The sequence below is a fragment of the Chroicocephalus ridibundus genome, chromosome 4 (assembly GCF_963924245.1).
Source record: "Chroicocephalus ridibundus chromosome 4, bChrRid1.1, whole genome shotgun sequence".
Classification (NCBI taxonomy): Eukaryota; Metazoa; Chordata; class Aves; order Charadriiformes; family Laridae; genus Chroicocephalus; species Chroicocephalus ridibundus.
Genome location: NC_086287.1, coordinates 58,367,133 through 58,388,203, shown reverse-complemented (window position 1 = coordinate 58,388,203; position 21,071 = coordinate 58,367,133). Strand labels below are relative to the sequence as shown.

At 37.7% G+C, this 21,071-nt stretch overlaps 1 protein-coding gene across 3 annotated transcripts in view; it reads right to left on the bottom strand.

Annotated features, from left to right (window-relative positions):
• EML1 (EMAP like 1) overlaps positions 1-21,071 on the bottom strand; it is a 131,820-nt gene that overhangs the window by 6,864 nt on the left and 103,885 nt on the right. For all 3 annotated transcript variants that reach the window (XM_063332887.1, XM_063332885.1, XM_063332886.1), the window contains 14 exons: positions 20,837-20,986; positions 18,747-18,816; positions 16,770-16,880; positions 14,309-14,404; positions 13,644-13,778; positions 12,080-12,179; positions 9,591-9,745; positions 8,259-8,384; positions 7,864-7,995; positions 3,990-4,057; positions 1,814-1,902; positions 1,185-1,282; positions 967-1,054; positions 683-778 (listed from right to left, as the gene is read on the bottom strand). In XM_063332887.1, the coding sequence (XP_063188957.1) occupies positions 683-778; positions 967-1,054; positions 1,185-1,282; positions 1,814-1,902; positions 3,990-4,057; positions 7,864-7,995; positions 8,259-8,384; positions 9,591-9,745; positions 12,080-12,179; positions 13,644-13,778; positions 14,309-14,404; positions 16,770-16,880; positions 18,747-18,816; positions 20,837-20,986 (1,514 nt within the window). The remainder of the gene's footprint in view (positions 1-682; positions 779-966; positions 1,055-1,184; positions 1,283-1,813; positions 1,903-3,989; positions 4,058-7,863; positions 7,996-8,258; positions 8,385-9,590; positions 9,746-12,079; positions 12,180-13,643; positions 13,779-14,308; positions 14,405-16,769; positions 16,881-18,746; positions 18,817-20,836; positions 20,987-21,071) is intronic.

Sequence of the window (21,071 nt, the reverse complement as noted above, 5' to 3'; positions counted from 1 at the left end):
TGCTTACAGAGAACCAGACTCTTCTCTGAACTTCTACCATGGCTTCCTGTTTTATCTTGAGGACTCAAGAATTTGAAGCTTCTTGTACTCAGCTTTTGTAATGTCCTGTCTAGTTCTGCAGGCGTTGTGGAATGACTACAAAGCTTCAGAGTTCACTGGGGAAAACAGCTCCTTCTAAACTGGCACAAGAGAAGTCCCATGGAAACAAACCACCCTGATTTTGTTTTCTTCTTGCCTTCCTTTCAGCTAATTTAATTGCTACACATTGTATCAAAATACATTATAAGTACTTAATGACGGAGACTGTCACCCCTTTTGTGTTTGCACAGTAAATGGATTTGGCCCAGAAGCTGCCTAAATAAACAATAATTCCACAGAACTGGTACTTTAAATTAAAAATGACAAGAAGCAGCTCTAGTGTGACAGAAAGGGCAGTGTGTGATTTCTTCCTTGTCTCCCACTTACGCTGTAATTTAATATTTATACTTGAAGCTAGAAAGAATATTAAATCAGGGTCTTTCTGGATTGAAATAAGAGGACAGATTGTAATAAAAAAGGCACAACAGAAGTTCCGTTTTTTTCCCTGAAATATGTATAGACATGTTTCATAAGAAAAAGTTGGCAATCCAAGTGTTTGTTAATAACAAGAACAGTAAGAGCTTCTAAGAGGAAAGATACCTACCAAAAACATGGAATCCTAAAGTACAGGTGTAAGTGGCCCATTCTATATCTCTGGTTGTTTCAACGCTCACAACTTGTTTACAAGCAGACGGGATCCCTACAAAAGAAAAATAAAACAACCCCACGATAACATTTTTATCTCTCAAATTGTATAGTTTTTTTGATTGCACCAGATGAATTAAAGCATATGGTCTATCTTGTCAGTTATATGGTCTCATTTAAATTTTAAATCTCTATGAGACTGCCTGAACTTTGCACAAAGGACTAAATACAATTCTTACTCACAGTATAAGATTTCATAGTCTCCTGAATTAGACACAAGATACTGCGAATTAACAGACCAATCCAGATGAGTAATGAAGCTGGAATGACCCTACAAGGAGAAAAATATTGTATTAACTGCACTAAGAGCATCTCTCAGTGTGACACCAGTCACACACTGCTACAAAACAGACTTAAAGTTGTTAATATTGAACCTGGAGAAAAAAAAACAGGTTACTTACCGAACATTTCCCAATTCTAGTGTACTTTCTTCCATTTTCACTTACGCCATATATATAAATACAGTTGTCATGGGAACCTATTGCCAAGAAGTTTCCATCTATAAACACAAAAGCGAACAGTAATTATCCCTGTAAGAAAGAACCTAGGCTAATTTTGAAAATTTAGTGTGTCACAGACAGGAGGAACTGTTCTTAAAGGCCTTGATCCTATAAAGTGGAAAAATAAAACTCTGTTTTTTCTTTTTCAGTTGCATATTGATTCCTGTTTCAAGATTACAAAACAGCAAGTTTATACAGCAAATATTGCTGTTAAAAACACACCCCACTTCTGGAAGCAGCTACAGTCCATTTAGGGCTAACCTGATTGCAACAACCTGCCCAGTTACGTCATCCTTGGGGTTTTTTTTCTTCCCAGTGAAACTGTATTGAACATGTGGGGGAGGGAAAAGAAAACTAGAGTTCAAGACACCACCCATTCGGTGTTGGCAATGTTTCACACCGTATTTATTTTCAACTTCAGTATGGCAAGTGGGGAATTATTTTAAAAGAAACCAACCCCAAATTTAATTAAAAAAAAAAAAAATTCAAGGCTTTTTTTTTTTTTAACCAGTAAATAAACGCTCTCAAACCTGGTGAGTAACGCATTACAGACAGCTGTTCATTTCCATCTGTGTGTACAGTGACCAAGTCTTTTGTTTCTGTGTCAAACACAAACCACCTGTTGTAAATACAGAAAGAGGCCAATAAATCATTCCATAAGGAATTTAAATCTACTGTAATCTTGACCAACTTTTCTTCTGTCAAAATAGCATAAGTTTTACACCAAGAAAAGAAAAACAGCAACTGCTACTGGGTTTGGTTTATTTTTACTTCAACACAAGGATAGTTTCTTTCCCATGATTTTTAACCTGAAAAATGATCAGACGTTGACCCTGATAACAATCTTCAGATTTTACTCTGTTTCATTATGTCAGGCATTAGAATAAAGCAAGCATTACATATAATGACCCTTCGCCTTTAATGACCCTCCTTCTATGCTATCCTGATGTTTAATTTATGCCTACATTAAATCATAGAGCAAAGGCAAACACACGCAAGAATCAGGACCATTCTCTTTTGATAGGATTAGCTTTATTTATTAATTTATTTTTAATTAATTTTTTAGATTTTAATAAATTTGATTTAATTAATTTTAATAACAAAAAAATTAATTTGTGGAAATGTGTAGAAAAGACAAAGATAAAATTTGCATTTCGATACTTGACTGTCAATCAAATTATTAAAGACAAAGTAAAGATTCCTCTCAAAGCTTCTCCTTTTGATTTACTTTACTTACTAAATACAGTAAATTTAGTAGCTAGAGTAAATCCTTTATGTAGGACTGATACACAATCCAAAATAATCCTGGCCCCAAACCTATAAGCATTCTATATATTCCCAGTTAAGTGGAACTGTTTGCAATACTAAGAGCAAAGTCTGCCCTCAAGTGACATTAAAGGAGAGGATGAAGTTACGGCAAAGGCGCTCCTTCCTCTTAATACAGGTTAAACGCAGGCTCTGCCCTTGACCCCACTATGTGACCAAGGGCTCAATCTGTCCTGTAAAATGGAGATACTTCTTTTCACCCCGTTTTTGTCTGTCTTGTTTGTGCCTTACACTCGTCAGGCAGAACAAGTCTCTGAATATGCATTTTTACACTATGTCTAGCACCATGGAAGATTTGCCAATTTTTTGTTAAAGCCTCTCGTTGTCACTGCATCAGAGACAATAAACCACTTGCTAAATTTTCCAATGAGCAATTTTTTTCTATATGATTCCCTCTACACTGCCATACAAGCCTCTGAGAAGATCTCTGCACGCATCTGCAAAGTTAACTCATTATCTCAAACTCCTCCCTTAGTCTCTCCTTTGCCAAGATGGACGCAAAGATTTAACGTTTAGGTCGCTGGTATGGTGACAGGACCTCCCACGCACGGTCTCACTGTTAAGCTAGACTTCCTCCCCTGTTCAAACCCATCTCCTTCCACTGATCTTAGATTGCTCCTCTCCCAGGGCTGAAACTAGCTCTTGGTTCTGTGTTCATGCAACACTCAGCAAACAGGGGGTACTGGCCCAAGACTAGGGTTTAGAATCATAGAATGCATTGGGTTGGAAGGGACCTTTAAAGGCCATCCATCCCAACGCCCCTGCAGTAAGCAGGGACATCTTCAACTAGATCAAGTTGCTCAGAGCCTCATCAAGCCTGGCCTTGAATGTCTCCAGGGATGGGGCCTCCACCACCTCTCTGGGCAACTTGTTCCAGTGTCTCACCACCCTCATTGTAAAGAACTTCTTCCTAATGTCTAATCTAAATCTACCCTGCTCTAGTTTAAAGTCATTGCTCCTCGTCCTATCACTACATGCCCTTGCAAACAGCCCCTCCCCAGGTTTCCTGTAGGCTCCCTTCAGGTACTGGAAGGGGCTATTATGTTTCCCCAGAGCCTTCCGTTCTCCAGGCTGAACGACCCCAACTCCCTCAGCCTGTCTTCCTAGGAGAGGTGCTGCAGCCCTTTGATTATCTTCGTAGCCCTCCTCTGGACCCTCTCCAAGAGGTCCATGTCCTTCTCGTGCTGAGGGTCCATGTCCCTCTTGTTTCTAGTCACTAAGGCAACACAAATGAATTTCACTCTGAAATTCAATAAATATCAATAGGGGATGAACGGGCGGCTTACATACATCTGTAAAACAAGAACATGAACTTGGATGTGAGCTGGAAAAATCACGTAGTGTCTGTTGGTGCCCAAGACGTAGCTCTGCGCATCTTACCTTCCGGTCAGCGTCCCCACTGCAACCACAGATGCTGAGGGATGAAAGCCTGAAGACTGTGCTGGATCCTAAAATGTATCAGAAGAAAAAACGCTTTTTACCAGTCCACGTTATAACAAAAACACAGTCTAATTACCTGCCTCAGGAATATAGCAAGTCTCTCTTGTTGGTCTTCTGTGGGGTTTTTTGTTTGCTTGGGTTTTTTTAACTATAAACTTGAGAGGAAAAAAAGATATCCAATAGACTTTTTTTTTCCCCTCTATACAAGGCCACTGTTTTCTTTTCTTCACTATCTAAAAATAACTTGGCAAGCGATTTCATAACAATAACATTAGCAAAAGCAGCTTCTCAGCAAATCACAAATAAGTAAGAGATAAAAATAACTTATTAAATTAGGGCTGACCTAAGAATTAAGTACCAAAGCTGCAGTTTACCTACTGTCTAAAGGACAAGCAAGTACCTTCTTCAATAAAGGTGTGTATCACTTTGCATGGAGGGGTAAAGCCTAATTTCTACATGCACCAGCACCTTCCCCAGCACCTGCCAGTCGCAGCTTAGAGGGAGACTAAGGACATGAAGTGGGTTTCTTATTTTGATATGCAATTTTAAAACATTTTACTGTGTATAGCGTATTATTAAGGAGACAGGTAGAATTGCAGTGTTTTTCTTGCAATTTAAGTAAGCATTTTCTTTCTAGTACTTGTTCAGTTACAAAGAATGAGCTCCAGAGCTCTTCAGGTTATAGCAGAAAGTCTCAAAATACTAGGCTTATTTTTTCTGGTACCTGCCAAAAATAATTCTAAAATGTAAGCAAAAAAACCATCTAGTAACATCTCACAGAAATGCTTATGTTCTTGATTTTCTATATTCTAAAATAGTATCTCACTGTAGCCATTTTAGTAAACCTGTTCATATTTTTAGCAATTTGTAATTTAGCCACTACCTGTAAGGGATATTCTCATTAATTTTAAACCAAAGACTAATTTAAAAGATGTTACTAACTCTAAAGAAATTTCAGAGAATTGTTAAGATGCAGGATTTCTATACTCATGTTCTAAACCACTATGGTAGTCCAGAAAGGAAAATTTACTAACCTTTTAAAGTATAATTTCATAGTAAATGCTAAAATATTCTCCTAAATAAATTGTAGGTTCAAACAGAGAATTTAATCTGAGCAGTAACTTGTAATCATAACTAGATTAAAAAGCTTTTACATAGATCTCTATGACAAAAAAATGGATTAACATGGAATGATTTATTTACTGTAGATAATCAGTCACTCATTTATGAAAGTCTCAGACATTTCAAGTGGTTAATAAGAAGATTATTGTCAGGATTGATAATAGAAATCTTGTCTTAATGAAACGGTGTGCACTTGGAGGGTAAAAAAATAAATCTAAGTCTAGTTTCGTAGTTTAATACTGCTGTTGCCCTCAACGTTTTCAAAAGAATCCAGGTAAAGGAAGAAGTTTCTTAAACATTTCAATAGTAACAGTTTCATTAGAGAGTGTCTTATATTTGCAAAACCACAGCTAAATATTAATTGAAATTCACTTCAAGTCATAATCAGCTAAACTCCAGTTCTGTTTTTCAGAGGACACAAAGAATGAAACAGTGGACACTAGTCCTTTTTTGAGTTGATGATTACTTAAGTAACTTTGTTTCTGAGATAGCAGCTTATCTAATTAATAGATTTGTTCCTCTTCCCCATATTGTACTTATCTCCACTGATGATGTTTCACTATCAACCCAAACTTCTAAATGCTCTCTTCTTTAGACTGCAAGACAGCAAAGTGCCAAATTCTGCACTGCTCTTCATGACTATAGGCCCTCCTCAGTGTATTGCTCTTATAAGGAGAAATAAATCAGAAATACTAACTTCTTATTCTCCCAGTGTGTTGGAAAGTGTATGTGAGTATATAAAAGCATACACCTGTACAGTGAGTAAAGGATCACATTAGTACCTGCAATTGAATTACGTGATGATATTTTCCTGACAAAAAAAAAAGAAATTTATTACGAAAACATAAAAAATGGTACAAATGATTTTACTTCCACATCAGGATATTTATAGAAGACTTGCACAAAGACAGTCGTGCACCATTTCTAAATAACCAAATTAAGTCTTCACAAAAAACTACGATAAAGACCAGAAAGGCCTATGCATAAGTTTCCAGTTGTGTCATTGTCTGAGTTACTCTGAATTGCACGTGAAGGATTTCTGCAGCCTAGTGTGTTCGTGTTCCATACCTCACAGTACAGCACACTGCTACTGCTCTATTTCAAAACACAAAAAAAGCACTGGTTTCTCTTTTCTTAGAGAGCCTACCAAGGAAAATTTGGTTTATAACTGCTCACTGATTTTTAAAAATATGCTTTATTGTTGAAATTCATAGCCTAAGCATGCTGGTATTTATTTGACCTTGCATTTTGGTATCTCAGGAGCAGTTCAAGAGATTTGCAAGCACACGAAGATTTTGGTGCATCTCAAGGTTTGACCATTCCCCATAGGCCCAAGCACAGCCCTCCTACAGACTGAAGGGGACAGAGCTTGTTTTTAAGTCCCAATCGTATTAACGTATTTTAAACCCTAAAATGATCAGGAGGTAGGAAAATGCAACTATCTGCCTGCTTCTCAGGCCAAACCCCTAGTATTATTGATTTCCGTTTTTTTAGATTAAAAGAACTGCTGTTATTTGCCTTTCTTTTAATTTCTTATACTGCAGGCCGATCTGCCTTTCTAACCGAGGCACTGAACTGCGAAAATACGGCTCCACCTCTGGGGCAGCGGGACTCTTAATTTGGCCTCTCCAATTAATTTAGAAGTCAACAAAAATACAGACCTTAGAACACACGTCCTTGGTTCGACAGAATAAATTCCAATTTCCACATTCACCAAGCAAGCAAGATGACACAAGTCATCTCTAAGCTGCTGGCTACAATTTTATCTGCAAACCTGTGTATTGGATGTATATCTACTCTAGGTGCTGGTTTCTTTTTCCTGAACTAATTCTTTAATTTTTCCACTGTACAGAGGAAAGATAAGAAAGACTGAGAAGTAACTTTTTTATTGTGACCAGTACATGTACCTCCAAAAAAGCATATTCTCATATGTATTAAAAAAATGTAAAGAGGGAGAAGACTGTTTGAAAAAAATGTGACAGTGGCATTTCAAAATAGAGAGATAAAAGCATTTTCGCTGCCTCTAGGAGTTAAGCCGATGTCTTTTTACGGGTAAATATTTAGAAAAGTGATCAAGTGTCAAAAAACCCTCAGTTCCTAGTGATGCATGTAGACAACAAGATCACATGTCACCACAAAGCCATTAGGAGTCTGCAGACGCACAACTCAGTGTCTAAGCACAGCATAAAACCCAGCCCCAACTCTGTATTCCTTCAGTCCCCAAACACCAACTTCCAAACCAGAGACAGGAAGTGACATTCTAAAAACCACATTTGTTTGTCAACAGGATGTATAGAAATACTAATAAATTATAGAAAATAAATGAAGAAGGCCAAAAAATTCACCCCAAAAAAATATTTTCCTTCTGAATTCTGCCTGTGGTGCTTAGATAGTGGTAGTAGTAGTAGTAATCCTGATCAGAACTACTTTTAAATGATAAATTCCTGGTAAAAAAATATAAATGTCAACAGCACTGTACACTTCTACATGTTACAACATATCACATAGGGTTTTAAATTCTTGTTTTTAAGAGTTTTACATCCATTTTCCGAAAGACAAATTTTACAACTCTGACATTTTTTTTTCCTCAAGCTAATACTTTAAGGTATTTTTAATCAATAATCTTATGAAAAACCCAAATTACTTGACAAGTTCTATAAAAGGAGTAGAATTGTGTTTAATAAATTTATACCTCTATTATCTTGTTCCAGATCGGACAATGAGTGGTAGCATCCCAGAGGGTAATGTGTTTGTCATGTCCACAAGTGAAGAACTGAGGTTTAGAGGAATGGACTGCAAGTCCCCAAAGCTCATCAGTGTGACCCTACACAAGCAGAAATGTTTCTTGACAAGAAGGACAGTACCATCAAAACTAAACATGCTTAAACAGGATTAAAATGACCAAACTATATATTAAAGCATTACAAAAGTAGATGGGCTTAGACAGATGCATATTTATAATGTTATTTATTGCCAAAAGTACTGTAGTAATAAATAAAATAAATGCATATTTAAGAAACTTAACTTTAAGCAATACCTTTACTGCTATTATATACTTAGGAACGTTCTTGTAAAGCAACAGCTTACCTGGGTAATTGGGAAAAAGTCTCCTGATAGTGTGCCCTGTAGGACGAAGTTTCTAGTGGTTCCTATTAATACAACGTCCCCTTTTCCCTCTGCTACTGTTCTTATTGGACCAAACTGCTCTGGAATCTGTGGTCACAACAGACAAACAGAGAAGTCAGACAATTTTTCAATTTTTAAAGACATATGGCCTAGCAAATGCATTTTAATAAGTGTTGCATAGAGAAGAAATTAAATGGATGAATATATATGCCTGACTTTCAAAAGTTTATATCAACTTGCATCAGTTTGGTAACTGTTTTTATAACACTAGAAGAAAAGATATCCTTATCTACAGCACACTCCGTTTGTACAGATAAACTAAGTATTTCAACAAACAGAAAAGGTTCCTTCATGCTGTGTTAACTCGATCATATTTTAATTGCAGCTGTGATGTCAGACTAAGCATTTCTACTCCGAGATAGCGTCAGGCTTTGTATCGCTAGTACTTCCTTGCAAGGAATGTTGCTTTAATTGCAGCCTACGTTCTGAAAGAGTCAGTGCAAGTCTCCAATAGTTCAAGAGAAAATGTAAAATTTAAAATACGAAGGAATACCACTGTATGAACAAATAAAAGAAAAAGAAGGACGCCACAGTTAGAAACAGCACAACAAGCGTGTAACTTGTGCTGTGGTAAAAACCAAATTACCAAAACAGACATACCATTCCAGTTGCATATACATTTGCAACATTTAATAATATATAGTAGAGTTGAAACCCTTCCTCAGAGTTTTATGCTGATTGTTCTCATACATTCAGTCTGTAAACAGTCATGTAGTTTTGTCCAAACAAATTCTGCTTTAAGCTTTTAAGTTTCTACATAGCAACTAAATTAATTTTTGGAAATTCTTTTTTAAAAAAATGCAAAACCCGACAGTACTCAAGAAATTAATGAAAAATTGTAAGGACTAAAACCCCCAAAACCCCTCACATCATTTTGGAAAAGAGGAAAGTAGAAAAACATTTTAATATTGTAATACTCTGAAACGAAAACGACCTCACATTATTATTTGCAAAGAAAGGAAGAAATAAAATGGAAAAGTACGAATAGATGATTTGTTTTCCAATTACAATAGATCTTAAAAAGGAAATATTATGTTAATGAATAGGCTATCACAGGAATGACCTAATGACTCAAATTTTATTACATTTTACCATTGGTTTGCTTTCCCACAGAATACACATCCATAAGAAAAAAATTGATTTAAAAAGCTCTGTTCAGAAGACAGCAAAAACTTCATTTTGGATAGCAGAGTGATTTCAAGTAAGGTTTTCACCTTTCATCTTACACCTCACCTCAGTTTTGTGAAGTTTTTGGTAATTTCCATTCCAAGAGATCAGCTTTCGGTCTTTTCCACCTCCTGACACCAGCGTGCCATCTCTCAGCATACACAGCGCAAATATTCCACCCTCATGGGCCCCCTGAACTGCGTGGCTTATTCTGTTGGTACCTAGATAGATCGGAGAAAAGATATTACTACTGAAACACTCAGCTTAACAGCTGAGCTTAAAAGCTTAATAGCTTTTTCCCTCATTTTTTTTCTCCATTTCTCTACCTATCAAGGATTGTATTTAAACAATGATAATGGCGGGCATGGAGTGTTGCACAAAAATGCTCAGACCCACAGAGGAGACTGATTTAGTACATCTTAAGAACGTATTCCCCCCCCAACTCAAAAATTAAAAGTATACATGCTCACACTGTCCAGTTCAAACACAAAGTAAAATAGGTTCATTTAAACCTTTCATGGGGGCTTAAGCCAAACCGTTTGACATCACATTTGTCCTGCAGTAGCACTACACACCTTATCAACAAAGAAACCATAATCCAGTCACTTGTTATCCTCCAAGGATATTCTCCAGCCTCCAGACACCAGATTTGCACCAAAACCTGGCTAAGCTAGAGCTCTTTGTACATCTGGCAGAAGGTGCCAAATCACTCTCCAAAAGAGCCTGTACCTCTTTATTGACGAACTTGGCTTGTTCGAGTACCTTCTCAGACTCAAAACACCTTCTAACCGACTACATTGGATTAAATATCTCTAATTTGATGAGACATTACTACCGGCTTGGGCGGTCAGAGAGCTTTCTGCAGGGTTGGCACTAGATGGGGACAAGGACTGTGATGGTTTAGTGATGGTTTTTATCAGTGTTAGGTTGATGGTTGGACTAGATGATCTGAAAGGTCCCCTCCAACCTAGGCAATTCTATGATTCTGTGATTACTAGGGATTCTATTACCGAAATGTGCACTTTGCATCAAAGCTTGGCTAACTTTAGCACAAGGAGGAGGATCTGATGCAAGTTAGGAAGAAACCACTGCTTTTTCCTTTATAAATCCCATGTGCTTCTACCCACTTCTATGGATATAATGTGTCAGTTACAAGTGATTTCTATTAAGAGAAGTTTTTTTAAGGGTGCTCCAAACTGGTGGAAGCAGCCCTTGCTTGAACACACAGCTCTGAGTCAAAAGTAGTAAAGACACAGAAAGTAGGCTGTACTAAGATAGAAAAAACAAGAACAGCATTTTTGACCATCCCAAAAAACTGGCAGAGGTGAGGAGATCTTGCGGTACACAAACAACTCCCTTTCAGTCCTGGGAGAGAGGACAGAAGAGGCTGCTTGCAGTCAAGGCAGAAATTAGTCTACCAGCACAAAGGCAAACTGGTCCCCAAGCACCGCACTGACCCTGCTGTACCAGGAGCTGCCAAGATCACCTTTCTCTGCTGGTAGTCCCAAATAACAACCAAGAACAAGGAGGAGATAGGACTATGCAATTTCTAAACTCCATTTGGAAGGAAAAGTGTTCAAGAGCCTTGCTGTAAACTGCCATAGGAAAAAGAAAAGGGGAAATAAGAGGAGCTGAGTTACAAACACCATATCCACCCCCTTCCTCAACAGTAGTGTATTGGTCAAAAGCACAAGGAGATACCTGGCTGATAGTCCTTGGATGAAAAGAAGTCTACAAAACCAGCTCAGTAAGGCTCAACTGTGTAACTGATTCACCATGTTGTTTCACGGGTCTTATATCTTTTGAGTATCTTGGGAGAAGGCACTGAGTAAATAAGAAGCAGCCGTCATCCATATCCCTTCTTCCTTTACTAATAAGGTCTCCTTTAGGGGATTCTCCTTATTCCTATGCACGGCATCTCACGCACTAAGTAAATACTTAGGATGTTGCTGCTCTCTGCCTTCTGGCAGGCATTGCCTTCTGCTGCCCCGCCCCCCAAAAAAGTCTTTTCTTAAGTAGAAAACGCTTTTTAAGAAGTTTGTCCTATCCATCTGTTCTTTTGAAATAAAGCTGAGGAATTCAATTAGATCTGCATACATTTTAGCTTGACTTCCTAGAAAAACAAATAAAGCGATTTGTTGTGTTTTTAAAAGTGTATGTCAATAGGCATAACTTTTGCAAACACTACAGAGCGACAGTATAGGAGACTGGAGATCATCGATTACATTAACAGTGTTTCTTACTGTCACGTTGATTAAGGAAAAGAACTCTTCCTGCCATTCCTTCCATCAGTAGAAGCCATACGTGCTGGCATAGCTCTATGATTAAACATATGACCACAGGGAACACCTTCTATAGAACTTTGTGCTCTAACAGTCAGGTATATGTTCTTTAGATGCTCATACAGGAGAATCCAGACATAATTTGCTGGCTTGGTCTTGGCAAAGAACTCAAGATAAACAACATTTATTCTTCTTAAAATGAGAATACAGTCATGTAGAAAATTCAGAGTCTTTTATAATAAAATTTCACTATTAATTTCAAGCTTGTCTTACCTTTCCCCCAAACCAAAATGTTTCCACTTGAGTCTCCTGTAATAGTATCACCATTTGCAGAAAAGGTCACACACAGGACAAACTTTGGCTTCTCTTGTTTCTGCATGGTTACGAAAAACACACACTCACAGCAACACACAACCCATTCATTTTAACTGTACGCATTTGAGTAATTTAGTTTAGTCTTATAGGGTTCCATTATTGTTTAAATGTCTACACAGGAGATAAACATGTTCCTACAGTCTAAACAGTTAATCTGTGCAAGGGCAAAAGATGCATCAGCTGAGGTTGGCGGCCTAATCCTGCACCCTTTAATTACGAGTTGCAGATAGAACGAGTGAGAAGGCCTGCCAACTTTTAACATAAGACCAGGAATGCTCCGAGATAAACCCAATCCTCCAACTCCCCCATAATCCCGAAGGCTTTAAGTATTTAGAAATGGCTGCAGATGCAAACAAGCTTTATTACTGCAATTTTTAACTCCAAAGTTTCTAAGAGAAAAGTATTACTAGAGAGTTTCGCTGCAGTGTAAGAATTAAGGAATCATCTCTTGAAAGAATCCTAAGGTTCAGTAATGGAGACGTTGCTTTGAAACCCTATACATTTAAAATACTCACAGCAACAAAAAAGTGAAATATTTAAGGGGACAAAAAAAAAAATCACTAGCTAGTATCTTCCAAGGACATTATTTACAATGTTTGTTGACTACCAGTATGTATGGCCTCTTTCTCCCTCAAACTACAAATGTTCTCAATGAGGGCCACCACACTTTCCCATTTGCAACAACCAGCGAGAATAATAGAGGCAGAAATCTGCCCAAGTAGCTTAGAAGTTAAAAATGACTGAAAAATACAATGTAACAAAGTTTAAATGCATTATTTCAGCATCACCTCCTGATTTCACACAAAGTCTATAAACTGACATTGCAAAAGAGTTGTTTTGACTATACTTGCAAGCCATGGCTCCACGAGCAGTTAACTGGGCCCTACTGGAATTATCTGCAGTCACCGCAGACCCTCCGTTGTGCATGCAACTGCTGTAGAGCTTAGTCTACATTTAAGAACAAATCAAGACCTTGAAATGAAAATAGTATTTACCAAATAGTGGCCAGCTCAATCTGTTTTTGAATTACATATGCGTGTGTATCTGAGCAGAACAGAGGAGAAGAGAAGAATGTTCATATTCACATCATTTATGGGATTTTGCAAGTCTTTCCTCTGACAAAATAAAAAACCCTAGCATATATGACTCTCTACATTATTTTTCACCCAGGGTACACGTAGAGAGTTTTATGGTAATTTTATTTGAGGAGGGGTAGCATAAGGAATATAGGAAAAAGAATGCAAGGAACAAAATGGTAACTGCATTACTAGACTCCATTGTGGAAGTTTTACCCATGGAAAAATTCTGTGTCATACCATGAATGTTACCTGAGTTTCTGCAAAATTTCAAGTTTAATAATGATCAGTTGTTTTAATTTACTCGAACCTTATTAACCTTTACTTCTGTATGACAGTACCATTACTATAAACTACTACAAAATTAAGGAAATATTTTATTTTACCTCAAATAATCCTTGCTTTTTAATAAGGGAATTCCCTTCCAGTGTCCAAAAAGAAAGGTGTGATTTTCCACAAGTAACTATTATATTTGTATCAGTAGGGTGAAAATCTGCAGCAAATATAGCCTCATTAGAGCACTTGGAAGGAAAAAAGAAAAACATTGTATCAAAATTTAAAATTCAAAGAAAACAAAACAATATGAAATGGTTCTCTAGTTAGATAAACTGATCAACTCCTTAGATAAGCAAAATTCTGAGCTATTAATTTATTAACATAGTCCGGAATACTTTGGCAGAATACTTTTGAGGTCAAAAGATTTTATGTTTTTTGTAAGTTAGTATCAAAAGTTATCCTTCAAAACTGTGTCAGATAATGACAAGTTCTACACAAAAGATTAGTTTAAGACGTTTCATTTCTGCTCGTACTCCTATCATCGCTGCCTAGACTTTTCCAATCAATTCTAGAATGACAACAATAGCAAAATTAAAAATAAAAAAGCGCCATTGGGATAATATCAACAGAGACAAAACATTCTCTTTCTTCATGTTCTCTGCCTTTTATAAAGTGAAAGTGTTAAAAAGGCACAAAAAGTTAAATAAAGACATTTTATGACAAGAAATCCAGATTTACAGACCAGCAAGTAGTACAAGATATCTTAGTACCACACCTTGACATCTGCCAGCTTTTCTTCTTTCTGCCAGTCCCACACAGAAAGTACGTGGTCGTTTGAGTCATCCACGGAGCACAGGCTGCTTCCTCCATTCTGAAGCAAAACATGGAAAATAGTACTGCATCCCCCAACCAATATTAGAAACATACAAATACACGTACAAAACAATTAAATATTTCTGTGTAGAAGAAAGTGAAATATTTACACTTTACCTGTTGTACTTTTAAGTTATGCCATAGTTATCCATGAAATATGGTAATTTCATTGTATCATTAAAAAATAGGGCTCGAAAGGGATCTAGAAGAGGAACTCTTGCAAACTGCAGACAAGCAGACTTTGTCAGGAATGAGGCAGGTATCTCTCCTTATACAGTGATTGAAATTCCCAAGGCAAACTACACATCACTATCTATGCTATTAAGAAAGTTTTTCCTCATAATTATACTCAGTTTCTTTCTTTACAATTTAAGCCAATTAATTCTTGTCAGACCTGCCATGGACACGCGGAACAATTTTACTCTTCATATAGGAATAATGGATCAAAATCAGAGAACGCAGTAAGAAATTAGGAAACAACTTATTCCTGGCAGGTGTCTTTTTTATAGTTATGTCTTCTATCAGTCTTCCTAATCTTAACGACCATAATTTCATTAGTCTTTCTTCATGTATCATATTTCCCAGATCTCCAGTCAGTAGCCATTTTTCTGCTGTGTGAATCCAAAGCCTGGATGAGGAGCTCCAAGTGAGACTCCACCTGAGCTGGGGGGAACTGACTGACATCTGTCTCACTAGTGGTGGCCACTGCTGTACAATCATCAGGTCTTTTTCCAAACAGCAGCCATCTGGAAGGTAGGTTTTGGACCATTTTTTCCAATCTTTGGTGTTCATTCCTAGACACGTGTCTCTAGTGGAATAAACTACCAAGTAATGTCTAATTGCTTCCCAACCCATCCAAATACAATTTTTGTATCCTGTTGCTCCTGGCATCAGCTGTATTAGCTTTGACTGCAGATGAGCTTGCTGGAACAGCCTGAGCCTGTTGTTCCACAAGCACTCCTTTGGCACCAATGCTGACACAAACAGTCCTTTCTCTGCCACCCCGAGCTCAGCCGCTTGTTCCTACCTCGTGATCGGGGCCACCACAAGTGTCTGGACTATCACAGAGTGAGCCTGTTTGGGGAATGGATCCAATTTGGGGGCAGAAAAAGGCCCAAGCAAACTCCATTTCATTTTGCATATATAAAAGGTTGCTTGGTTGTTTTCCTGATGAATCAGGCCCCTAATACACATCTCAAGCACAACTGTGCCAACACAACTCAAGAGGTGGGACAGAGATGGGACTAAGTAGCCTGAAGAGAGGGCTGTCTAAAGTGAGATAAGCAGTACTGCTATGGGATGGGAGGTGATGCTCAAAACAGGCCAAGCTACGACTGTGACATCACAGCACAAAGCAAACATATTGAACGTTTTCTTATGGCATCTGCCAATAGCAATCCTCTGTTATTGAGTACATATTTCTTCCTACAGTGAGATATGTACAGAGTATTTGCTTGCTATTTACTGTTGTTTATCTTTCAAAGGTCATCTTGACCTGTGTGGTCTTTCGCCTTTGTATTCTTAACCAGCTCTACCAATTCACTCTTTTCTACTTTCTATAAAATACTGTTCACCAACAGATTTCACGTACTCCTGGAAACTTTCACTGAAGAATGCTTTGCCTATGGAATACACCTTTTTAAAAATGCTGCCGAGACAACCAGACAGCACCGCATACACTGCTTATGGATTCTGTTCTACACAGAGGGTTTCTAGATTGTGTGTGTCAGGTTACAAACTCACATTTTTATATGGGACTTGCATGCCACCTGTGTCATCTTTTTTTTTACCTCCCTGATAGATGAGTTCGAAGGATGGTGCCAAGAGGCTAACAACAGGATTCTAATTCTTTGCAATCCTTTATCCGTATCCTTCGCTGCTTTCAAGCGAAAGATTTTGCTTCTCCTATGGGAACTCTAATTTTTTAAATCCAAACCAGAGGTACAGGCCATTGTAAAGTCTTTCTTTAGTCATTCTTTGACACAGTGTAGGAGGTTAAAAGCTGCTGTGAGAATAACTGTTTTTATCCAGGGAGAAGCACAATGGGATGACCAAAAAGAAGAAGTAAGGATACTAAATTTTTGAGAACACAAGTACTTCTGCCACTGCTTGTCGCTGAAGAAATCAATTGCATTTTATGGAATGCATAAGGTAGACCGCCGAGACTGCTGAGATACCGCTAATCTTCGTAAAGAAATAAACTGTTGTAAACAACTGGCCTGCAAACTTTCCTCCTCTAAAGAGGAAGCTGAGAGAAAAGACAGCTCAGTAGTTTGTTTTGCTCAAGAAAGCTAAATTTCAAAAGACTTCAAAGACCTGTTGAGCAAACATTCTTAATACAACTATTCATTTACTTTACTTACAGATTTAGAAAAAGCAATGCAAGTAACAGCTCGGTCAAAAAACCCCATTCCGATGACATGCAGTGTATTCAGAGTTACAGAATCCCAGACTCGCACGTGTGGTGGCAATTGCTGTAAAATAGACACAGAAAAAACAGCTGAAACCATGGTGGAAAAAAACCCATTGGGATTTTAAAAAATGAGAATACATCAAAAAATTAACATTTTACCACAATTTAAGGTACAAAAATTATCAGAACTTCTCTAGAGTCATCCATGTAAGCACAGATACTCTAAAAATGATTTGCTGATTAACATGCTTAGGACCAACATCTGGGACTGACTATCCAGAGTGCACAGCACGTCAAGTTTCACTGATCTCCGTTAGTTCACTGAAGTTAACGGGCACCGAGCCATTCTTCATTAAGTGAAAACTGTTGATGACCTTGAGACATGGGCCTTACTGGTAGGTCCAGAATCATCAGTTACACTGTAGCAACCAAGATAATTCTGGTCAATCTCAAACAGCAAGTGCAACACAAAGATTAAGAATTTCTAAAAAGTTAATTAATTTCAGTGTCATAAAAATGGCCGTAGAAAAGAACTGTACGACTGTAATCAGAACTCGATTTCTTCTTGTACGTGAAATTCAAGGTATACATAATGGCTCAAGATCAGCTCCTTACGAAAGTTCAGTGGTTCCCGCTCCCTCCCCTCTTGCCTTTGACTTCTGCACCACAGCCAGCCCCAGGCAGGCTGAACCTCGGGGAGACAGAAATGCTTCCCAAATCCACTAGAGGGCAACCCCAGGAAGTACTTGCTCATTAAGTTTTACTTGAAAAACAGGAGTTTAACACGGGATCATCAACCTTTGCAGGAAAACAACAAATGCCGTGTTTTACTTCTTTTCCCCCCCTCGCCCCTTCCCTTTCAAATGAAACAAACATGCTTTATTACAATATCAGGGGGAAAAAAGCAGCAGACATCAGTCTTTCTTGCTCATAAATAGTGAAATTGCCTTTTAGCATAAACAATATATTAAAAAAAATAATCGAGGCTACCCCAGCACCTCAGTTATATAAATGGCTTTATATAAGCTTACTTATATACTGCATCCCCTCAAACATCAAACCTTTAGATTTTATTTCCCAAATACATTGGCAAGTAATTGTATTTATGATTTATGAAAATAAATACCACAAATTTCTCCAACACACAATAAAAATTAATAGTTTATGTTACTCAACTAGGTCATCTTTACATAAACCTGTATTGCATAACTGGGATTTCATTTACTTAAAGTAGTTATCATATGGATAATTTATTTTTATCCTAAATTTCTTCTTTGACATCCACCAAAAAGTCTGGCTGTGACATCAGCTGCACACTCTGCTGAGTAACTTTCTCCTTATGCTTTTCTTGCCTCTGCTTGTACCCATTCTTTCTCACTTGTCTTAGCTCTTTGGAGCCACGTTCATCTTACTCCGTTCAAATAAATTCCTAGCCTACAGCTAAGCTTTACGATAAAACAGGTAACAATAGAGAGAAAAATATTCTTGCCTAGATGATGGCAAGAGTAATTTTGTTTTTTTTTTTCAGCAAATAACCCAAAGCCGTTCTTATTTGGTAGTTGTGGTCAGAAATGAAGTCGTATAGTGTAAAAGTTGTTAATCTCTGCTGCTTGTCCTCCCTTTCCCCACATCCCTCTGCTCTCTCAGGTCTCCTCATCCTTCCACGTCTCTTTTGGAGACCAGCTCCAAATTTACCTTCTGGTCAACCAGTCTGGGTAAGTAATGGGAAACCACTGACCAATCTTGATAATGGAACAGGGTAACTTTGATATTATGCCATAGGAACTCTAAATTAAGTTTGCTTCTCTTCAGTCCTGAAATGTAAGGCCAATTTAACTGCAACATGGAAAGAATATAGCATGTATCTTCTGGATAGCATATTCTTGTGGAATACAATCAATTGTATGTCAGCAAAAGGGTCACTCACTTTTCCATCCTTGGATGTCCCTGCAACTTGACCTGTTGCTATAGTGATCCTATCAGGATGGACAGCCAGGCTAAAGAAAAGAAAGAGAGGCCAAACTTGAAGCCATTTATTACCTATTTCATTAAACTTTTACTTAAGCCTGTAATAAATAGCCTTATTTTAGTCATATGAAACACACAGCATACATGTAAACATTTAAAAAATATAAAACCAGAACTGAAAAAATAATTCTCGCGCTCTTCTATTAGAAAAAATATTCCCTTGTGAACAAGGTAGTTATTTGCTTATGCCCTAATATGCCCTAATACTGTATCAAACAAGCCTCTGTCTAACTTGTCGGGATTCATCTCACCTAGATTTAAAGTGATTGCAGTCTATAAGGAGTTTACAATTTGCACTAGTTATCTAACTTCAGATAGCTCTAATGGGAGGTTGTAGAGACCTGGTCAGTACAGTCAATGCTGTCTAGCAACAATCCCCCAGAGCAAATGTTTGTGCATCCACTCCAACACTGCTCTTCAGACTGCACTGACCAGATATTCAGTGACTCTTATAGTCTCTATAAGAGATACCAACTTCTCCCTAATATTTTTCAAAAGGTTAACAAAGTCCTTTAGTAAGCAAGAATTACGATACAGAAAACTGGAATTGAATGGTGTGATTTCGAAAATTAAAACTGAGATTTTTGAAACCTTAATGAACATTAACTAATGTCTCCAAGAAATGAAACAACCTAAACTTTGTATTAAATCCTGGAGTACAGTCTACTTCTGCCCTAAATCCTCTCTTAATTCTTTTTTCACTGCAGCTGCTTTGCATACACTTGTAGAGGCAAATTGCCCTGCAAAACGAACTATGGCAATAATTCATTCATCTTTACAATGCAGAAAAGTATCCTCTTTCTAAGAAACCTGAAAGCTTTGAAATATCTAGAGTCAGAACATTTGAAAGAAAGGAATGACATGGAACAAGTCCAAGTTAAAAATCTCCTTGTAAAAGAACAAGATTATACAAATAACTCAATTTTATGAAACATGCTCAAAATGCAACCAGATTTGGTTATCAGGCCTATTTTGGGCTTTCAAGGGCAACAGGTGTTTCATAATACTTAATCTAAAGAAGGGACGTCAGACTCGTTTCATACATTAGGGCCCATCAGATAATCTGGGTGCTCTTTTTCAGCTACACTCAGCAAGCAGACAGATACCCTCAAGATAAACCATATGTTTGTTTAGATGTAAATTTAATGATACTGGTATTTCGCGACACCTAGTATCCCCTAAGCTTGAACACAGCTAAATCACTTTGAAGCCTGAGCTGGCGTGCCTGCACGGCAGCAGACAAACCAGGCTGCTCAGGACTAGCCTACAGGATATCTGCCATGACGTAGATATGCCTGAAGATACCAGGAAGACCGCAGATGAGATTAAAACTGTTTTGTTGGTTAGATTGAGCCTACAGACCCAGGTGAAGATGAATAATTCCATCCTACTTAAAAAGGGGAAGGAGAAGAGTCTAAAGAGGTTGTTAATTTTAAATCATCCTAAAAACAGTAACAAAAATTAGTAGATCTATAGATTAAGTCAGATTTCTATTTTTCCGTATTCTCAATGTTAAAAGTATATTAATTATGGAAAATAAATTTTCTCAAGTAAATACAAGGAGGAATTGTTAGCAGCTTAGAGAATCGAGCAGGAACTTGGAGAACATCAACAGAGCAATTGCATATAGACACATCCAAACGAGGTGGCACAGCACATACGGCAGCACAGACTTCAAGGCAGGTTTCACAAGGAAACTCAGGCCCTGTTAGGGACATATTTGGATATCCTTAGGTCTGTGCCACCACATCCTGACACCAGTTGCTTCGTGTGCTGACTACATAGAGCTATAACAGACATTTGACGTCCTCACCATGACTACAGTCAGACCTTTATTTGATTGTGCAAATGCATCATCAGGCGTAAGGACCCAATTTATGCAGGACCTAGAAGTTAAATCACTTGAATTTTCAAAAATACATTAAAAGAACAAAACATCACCTCCCATATACTGCTTTATGAAGAAAAAAGAAGGATTAGGTGACTTACCACTTCACATCATCATTATGACCGGTGTAATGTCTCTGAAGTTGCTCTTCAACATTGAATAACACAACTACAGATGCGATGAAATATACAGTTTCGCCCGTTGGAAGAAGATAGAGATTACTGCGACAGTCCCGACCCCTATATCCATAGCTAGCATGTTGGTCAAGCTGCAATAACATTATCTACCGATTAAGAGTGTTACAAATGAGGAAAAACAAAATAGCTTTTCTGCCCC